Below are 8,081 nucleotides of genomic sequence, written 5' to 3'. Positions count from 1 at the left end.
GCCCTTATGTGATCAGCCGACTCGGAGGCAGAGGAAGCTACACACTCGACACTATGGAAGGGAAGGAAATACCGCGACAATGGAATGCTCACCATCTTCGAAAGTATTATCCATAACGCTCCCTCCTAACTGCTAGAAGTTCTAAGTTTTGTATCAAGTTGTTTCCATTTTCGAATAAAGGACTGTAATCTTATGAATATCAATATAAGTTCAGTTTCTCATTCCAAAATGTCTCATCTGCCTACAAAACACAACATTTGCCCATAAGCAGCGTCCTTCGGGAGACGCAGGGTACGCCAGGAATTTCCTAAGGGAGATGTCCAGGTTCCTATCCGTTTCCTAAGGGAAGCAGGATAGTCACACAGTTGCCCATAAGGAGCGTCCTAAGGGAGACGCAGGGCGACGACCAAAAGCGTCCGTTTGGAGAACGCAGCCCGCTAAAAAAAGCGTCCTTCGGGAGACGCAGGGTGCGCCAGGAATTTCCTAAGGGGGAAATATCCAGGTTCCTATCCGTTTCCTAAGGGAGGCAGGATAGTCACACAGTTGCCCATAAGGAGCGTCCTAAGGGAGACGCAGGGCGACGACTAAAAGCGTCCGTTTGGAGATGCAGCCCGCTAAAAAAGCGTCCTAAGGGAGACGCAGGGTGCGCCAGGAGTTTCTTAAAAGGGAGTCGCCATGCTTCCTGCGGGAAATATCCAGGTTCCTATCCGTTTCCTAAAGGAGGCAGGATAGTCACACAGTTGCCCATAAGGAGCGTCCTAAGGGAGACGCAGCGTGATGACTAAAAGCGTCCGTTTGGAGACGCAGCCCACTAAAAAAGCGTCCTAAGGGAGACGCAGGGTGCGCCAGGAATTTCTTAAAAGGAGGTCTCCATGCTTCCTGCGGGAAATATCCAGGTTCCTATCCGTTTCCTAAGGGAGGCAGGATAATCATGTAAATTGCCCATAAGCAGCGTCCTACGGGAGACGCAGGGCGACGACCAAATCATCCCACGGGATGAGCAGAACACACCCGGAGTCTCTCAAGGGGGACCCTGGTGCTCGCCAACTTCCTAAGGGAAATCACATACGAGATGTGCAGAACACACCGGAGTCCCTCAAGGGGGACCCTGGTGCTCGCCACCTTCCTAAGGGAAATCATTCTAAGGGATGTGCAGAACACACCCGGAGTCCCTCAAGGGGGACCCTGGTGCTCGCCAACTTCCTAAGGGAAATCATCCTAAGGGATGTGCAGAACACACCCGGAGTCTCTCAAGGGGGACCCTGGTGCTCGCCAACTTCCTAAGGGAAATCACATACGGGATGTGCAGAACACACCCGGAGTCCCTCAAGGGGGACCCTGGTACTCGCAAATCTCTAAAGGAAGACGTGCAATCAAAACATAGGCTGGTTACTCAAGCAGTTCACAAGTCAAACACCTCCTCTACGCAGGAGCCCAAGTCCACGAAGGAAGCCCAGTTACAGCTGGACAGCCCAACGGATAATTTACATCTCCTACATGCCACCACGCGCCATGCAGAAGCTGGGGGGCATTTGTGGGAACCTAATTAAATCAAACCCTAGGTCAAATAATTCCTACCATTTGGGGATTATTTGACCAAATTGGGAATCAATCAACCTAATTAGGAGTTACTCAATTTAATTGGGAATTATCCAATTAAATTGAACGTTACCTAATTAGGTTGAGATTTGATTTGGTTAATTACCACGATCCCCAATTAAATGAGGAATTGCCTAAATTGAATCAGGATTGATTGATACCTACCACAATTAGGGATTTGATTTACCCTAATTAATCAAATCCCTAATTAATCAAATCAATTCCAAAAAGGGGAGGAATAATTCCCTTCCATCTACGGAATTATTCCTCTGAAACCCTAGCCTCCGAGACCTCTATAAAAGCATAGCCACACACAATGGTTGAGGTACGCCTAAATTCCTACTAAAACTCTACAGAAGTTATTTCTCAAAAACCCTAGCCACCCCTCTCTTTCTCTCTCTCACACAAGGCTCCGGCCACCACACACGGCTCCGGCCACCCGGTTTTCCTTGAATTACCCTACCTAACTTAGGCATCGGAGGGCCTTTGGCCAACACCCCCCGGGTGTGGTCTTTTACTCCGATCTGTTTTGCAGGGAGAAAGAGAGGCGGAGAAGACGAAGGAATATTGGGCGAATATTCTCGTGGGGAAATTTGCTCCCACAGTAGTCATGATCTGCATCACATCCCTCGGTAGAGTCACACTCATCAACCACCATGGCCACCACACTGCGCCCATTACCATTAATTCTGATGTGGTTATGGCACCTTCCTCCATTGTTGTACCATCCAGTGGACAATGCCACAACCGGTGTGTTGTCATTATGGTATTGGTTGTCACATTCTGATGGACCACCTCCGTCTCCATTTTTCTCAAAACTGTTGAGAGTTAGGTAGGCCTTGGTGCTCCCGGACAATGGCGGTGAACATTTGTAGGTCGGGTACATTTTGCCGGCAACGCAGCAGTCAGAGTCATTCTCCTTGTTGCATTGTCCAGCAGGGGCCTTCCTTCCTCTAATCTTACCACTTGGACGACATTGCTGAGCTTCAGTCACCAAGCATATTGTTGAAAGGAGAATGACAAGTAGGGCAATGGATCCTCTTGAGAAAATTGCTGGGCTCTTCATCTTCTCTCTCTCTCTCTCTCTTTTACTATTACTTGTGTTCTTGTGTGGGATATGCTTGATTTGTGGGTGATATATATAGGAATTCCCCAACCATATTATCCTAGTGATATTTGCAGAATGACAAAATTACATTCTGACACTGAAAAAAGCTTAATCAGTTTCTTTGCCAACTTGGTTTAAAAAATAGCAATCAAAATATAACTACACATATGCTTAAGTTCAATATATTATACACTCCATCAACATGACGGCAAAGGCGGAATAATTTTATAATATGGATTCTCACTCAATTATGCCGAGGGTCAAAATTTTATTGAATTAGGCACAAGAATAGGCATGCACCTTGTCTACTTAATATATCTAAGCGTATAGTTAGTCCAGACCCTCAGGCATAGTTATTTTCATGCACATACTTCTGTTCTATAGTTTCTATTTCTCATTTCTCATTGCAGGAAAGATTGGATATGTCATTACAAATGGCAGTTTAAAATTATTCAATTTTTTTTTGTACCTTGAACAACCCTTGTTTGCACTTGCTTTTTGTTTTTAGACTACTCTCAAAATCATGGAAAGTTAGAGTTGGAGGGGTTCCCCTGTTGGGAGTGCTTAAAAGATTTTTGTGCCTGACAATGGGTTTCCACCACCCCCCTACCCCCATGGCACCCCAATTCGAACCCCATTCAAACTCCAATGTAACCAAAAAGATTTTTGTGCCTCCCCACTCCGATGTAATTGGTTTTAGGTTGAATGCTCACATTCTAATATGATATCACAATAATGTGATCCATGTGTTAGATCCAAAGGCCCCACATGCTCTCATGTCACTTAAAAGAATGGTTCATGTGTTAAGCTTCCATCATAGTCTCAACACACTGCCCCTCTTTTGGCCATTATTAAAATTGGAGTTGATAAAACCCCTCCATACAAGGCACAACTCATTTGCAATGACAAATTAGCATACAGCAGAATACAATATTATAATCGTCGTTAAGATCCCACCAATCAAAATAAAGTACTCTATTGAAAAGTTAAAACCGTATATGCGAATGGTATCGTGTATGTCACTTAGAATTGACTACTTGCTTTTGTTTTGCTGTGTCATGAACGGCATCAACAAGAAGAAGATATAATGTTTTAATATGTCACCTTCAGAGATGAAAATAAAACAAGAAGAATGCTTTGTCTAGTATAAATTTTTAAGGATGTTCCTATTGTCTAAGTGTTTTTTCACTGAGAGATGGTTTTGCCAGAAAGGAACTATTGGAATGGATAGCTTATGTTCCTATTGTCTAATATATATCAGCTTAACATTGTGCAGCCCAAAATCCTGCACGTGTAAAGGTTGTACAAAGAGAAATATAAAGAGAAAATGAGGACTGGAGGTTTCGAACTTATTCAAAACCTCTTACAATCAGTGCTTTGGTATTATGTTAGACGACATTGAACCCCAAAAACTTGGGCTGTTGAAGAATCAACCAACAATTATGTCAATTAAATAATAACCTCTCTCTATTTTAAGGTGCAATATTGGAAAATTGGTTTGCATTGAAAATCTGAAATTCCAAACATCTAAGAATAATATGCATAATTGCATTTGCATATCAAGCATGGTCAGGCTAGTTTGGAATTTCTGTCAGTTCTAGGCTGTCTCAAGCTCCAACGGTGTAAGGATGTGAAGAATTGTCTCGCATTGAAAAGTTACTTGCAAAGAGTTGGGTCATGTCACCCATTAGTTTTGAGGCTGGAACCGCAAGTTCCGTCAAAAGGATCTTTCTAGTATTTTTTTAAAATTATTTATTGATGGATCTTTTAGTATTTCTTTTGGTGATGAATCATAATCAACCAAGGCCATTTGACTCAGATCCGATAAGAAACACCCTTGAGAAGGTTTTTTGACGTTTTTATTATTGTCTGCAGAGAATCAGAATAAACAACTTCTTTAGAGTTTTGACACGGTGTTTAGTGAGACAATCTGATATTTAAATGCATATAAACCACTTCTATAGGACAAGCTACTTGGATACAGGAAATGCCAATGATCTTTTAAAAGAAAAAGAAAAGTTGTTTTGCATTTTCATCAGAAAAACTAAAACATTTTTTAGTATCATCTCAAGCTTAATTAGGCTTATTTGCATCTCTTTCGGTCCAAGACTTAGTCTTGCCTTAAGATTTAGAACCTGAAGGATCTTTCTAGTATTGGAATCAACCAAGATCATCCAACATAGATGCACTAGGAAGCTACAAACATCTTAAAATTTGACAGAAAAGAAGGAAAAAAAAAAAAAAAAACAAAAACAGAGTTGCTGCAAACTTAGGATCCTCAAACCAAAATTTTATCAAAGAGAAGGAAGTGGGTGAAGAACAAGATTTGTTCAGGTACCTTTCTCCTTCCCCTTCATTCTTCTTTTTACAAACTGGCTGAGCTCTGAAGCTTAAACCGGCAATGCTAGTGGTGACATGCAGAAAAAAACAAAGAAGTCCATGTTTTGTAATGTTCTATATTTTCACATAAACAAAATAAGATAATACAAGATTCAGTATGTTCACACAATCAGAAGCCAATCCTCAATATAGACTTCTATAACATAAATACATATTATAAAACAAATTACACATACATAAACAGAAAGCAACAAGATAGCTAGACAGATCACACTGATATAACTAAGCATCGGACCATGTGATATCTAGGCCACCCCAGTTGTCCTCAGGCACACCCAAGGCTTTCCAGACAGCCTTTGAAGCATCAACAATGTTGTTAGGACAAGGAGGTTGGTAGTCATGGTCTGCATCACATCCCTCCGTAGAGTCACACTCATCTACCACCATGGCCACCACACTGCGCCCGTTACCATTAATTCTGATGTGGTTATGGCACCTTCGTCCATTGTTGTACCATCCAGTGGACAATGCCACAACCGGTGTGTTGTCATTGTGGTATTGGTTGTCACATTCTGATGGACCACCTCCGTCTCCATTTTTCTCAAAACTGTTGAGAGTTAGGTAGGCCTTGGTGCTCCCGGACAATGGCGGTGAACATTTGTAGGTCGGGTACATTTTGCCGGCAACGCAGCAGTCAGAGTCATTCTCCTTGTTGCATTGTCCAGCAGGGGCCTTCCTTCCTCTAATCTTACCACTTGGACGACATTGCTGAGCTTCAGCCACCAAGCAAATTGTTGAAAGGAGAATGACTAGTAGGACAATGGACCCATTTGAGAAAAAGCTCTTCATTTTCTCTCCCTCTCTCTCTCTCTCTCTCTCACTACTATTGGTGCCCTTGTGTGGGATTTGGTTGATTTGATGCATAAAGCATTGATGGTTGATATATATAGGAATTCCCCAACCACATTATCCTGGTGATATTAGCAGAACGACAATACTGCATTCCCACTCTGAATAGAGCTAATAGTTTCTTTGCCAACTTGGTTTGAAATTCAATATATTATACACTCCATATCAACATAACGGCAATGGCGGAATAATTGTATAATATGGATCAATCATGCTTAGGGTCAAAATTTTAGTCCAGACCCTAAGGCATGGTTATTTTTCATGACATACTTCTATCTATAGTTCCTATTTCTCGTTTTTCATGACATACTTCTATCTATAGTTCCTATTTCTCTTTTTTATTTGTACCATGTCAACCGTTGTTTGCAATTCCTTTTTTTATTTTTTTATTTTTTAAATTACTACTCACGGAATCATGAAAAGTTAGAGTTGGAGTGGCTCCCCTGTTTAGAGTGCTTAAAAGATTTTGGGCATAACGCAAAATCATGAAAAATTAGGGTTGGAGGGTTTCCTCTGTTGAGGGCACTTAAACTATTTTTGGGTCTCTCCACCTATTGTCAATTAATTTTAGACTGAATGCTCACATTCTAATATGATATCACAACCATGTGATCCATGTGGTTGACCCAATGGCCCCACATACTCCTATGTCACTTTATAAAAATTGTTGAATGTTAAGCTTTCATCCTTCGACGTGGAATACTTTCTCAACACCGGTACCTCTTTTGGCCATTATTAAAATTGGAGTTCAACACCCCCCCATACAAGGCAACTCATTTCATATATATATTCCTTGCAATGACAGCACATACGATATTATAATCGCCGTTAAGATCCTACCAATCAAAATAAGATTTTATTGAAAAGTTAAATCCGTATATGGGAATGCCATCGTGTATGTAACTTAGAATTGACCACTTGTTTGTTTCTTCAGACTGAGGAAACCTGTCTATTGTTGTTGCATTGGCATCAACAGCAAGAAGACAATATGTCACCTTCAGATGAAAATAAAACAAGAACAATGCTTTCTCTAGTATAAATTTTAAGGATTTTCCTATTGTCTTTAAAGTGTTTTTCACTGGGAGATGGTTTGCCAGAAAGGAACTATTGGCCATCATGAATTTTATACTGATTGGCCGAGAATGAGACAACAATATATATCAAGCTAGCCTAAATCATGCACCTGAGAAGGTAGTATAAGGAGAAATATAAAGAGAAAATGAGGACAGGAGGTTTTGATATTATGTTAGACAACATATTTGAGAATGTGAAGGTAAAGAATCTCACATTGGAAAGTTGAGAAACCTAGCAAGGGCTTTCTTCATGGTATCAGAGCGGGTTGCCCACGTGTGAAAGCCCAATGGCCACACGTGCTCCACGTCACCCAAAATGTGTTGTCCACGTGTTAGGCTTGAAAATTCGCCATACGTGCCGGGCGTGTGAGAATGTGAAGGTAAAGAGTCCCACATTGGAAAGTTGAAAAACCTAGCAATGGCTTATAAGGAGTTGGGCTACTCCCCCCATTGCCAATTGGTTTTGGGGTGGAACCTCAACTTCCTTCAATATTGACCCCAAAAACTTGGGCCGTTGAAGAAGAATCAAACAATGTATGTCAATCAAATAATAACCTCTCTGTATTTTAAGGTGCGATATTGGAAAATTGGTTTTCATTGACAATCTGAAATTCCAAACATTTAAGAATCGTGCATAATTGCATGCATATCAGGCCTGGTTAGGCTCACTTGAATCTCTGTTAGTTCTAGGTTCTATTACAGGCGTCTCAATCTTTAAAGATGTAAGGATGTGAAGAATTGTCTCGCATTAATTGGAACCTCAATTTTCGTCAAAAGACTATTTCAATTATTTATTTATTTATTGTTGATGGATCTTTTAGTATTTCTGTTAGTGATGAATCATCATCTAGTATTTGAATCAAGCCATCTCATACAGATCCGAAACACACGGTAGATACAAAAATGATACGTACATAGGGTGATATAATCAACACCCTTGAGAATCTTTTTGACTTTTTTATTATTGTCTTCAGAGAATCGGATTGTATGCTTATGACGTTTTTTAATTCATATACCTCTTTAGTTGTATATGGAACGGTATATTTAAGAAA

The 8,081-nt window shown here is 40.8% G+C and overlaps 1 protein-coding gene across 1 annotated transcript; it reads right to left on the bottom strand.

The window, feature by feature from the left end:
- Positions 1–5,329: 5,329 nt before the first annotated feature.
- On the bottom strand, positions 5,330–5,912 carry LOC117620285 (kiwellin-1-like). Its single transcript, XM_034350449.1, has one exon. The coding sequence runs from the start codon at positions 5,894–5,896 to the stop codon at positions 5,330–5,332; it is 567 nt and encodes a 188-aa protein (XP_034206340.1). The 5' UTR covers positions 5,897–5,912.
- Positions 5,913–8,081: the final 2,169 nt, after the last annotated feature.

This window comes from Prunus dulcis, chromosome 2 (genome assembly GCF_902201215.1).
Source record: "Prunus dulcis chromosome 2, ALMONDv2, whole genome shotgun sequence".
In the NCBI taxonomy this organism is placed as follows: domain Eukaryota; kingdom Viridiplantae; phylum Streptophyta; class Magnoliopsida; order Rosales; family Rosaceae; genus Prunus; species Prunus dulcis.
Note: the sequence above shows the minus strand (reverse complement) of the source record. Positions and strands in the feature narration are given on the sequence as shown.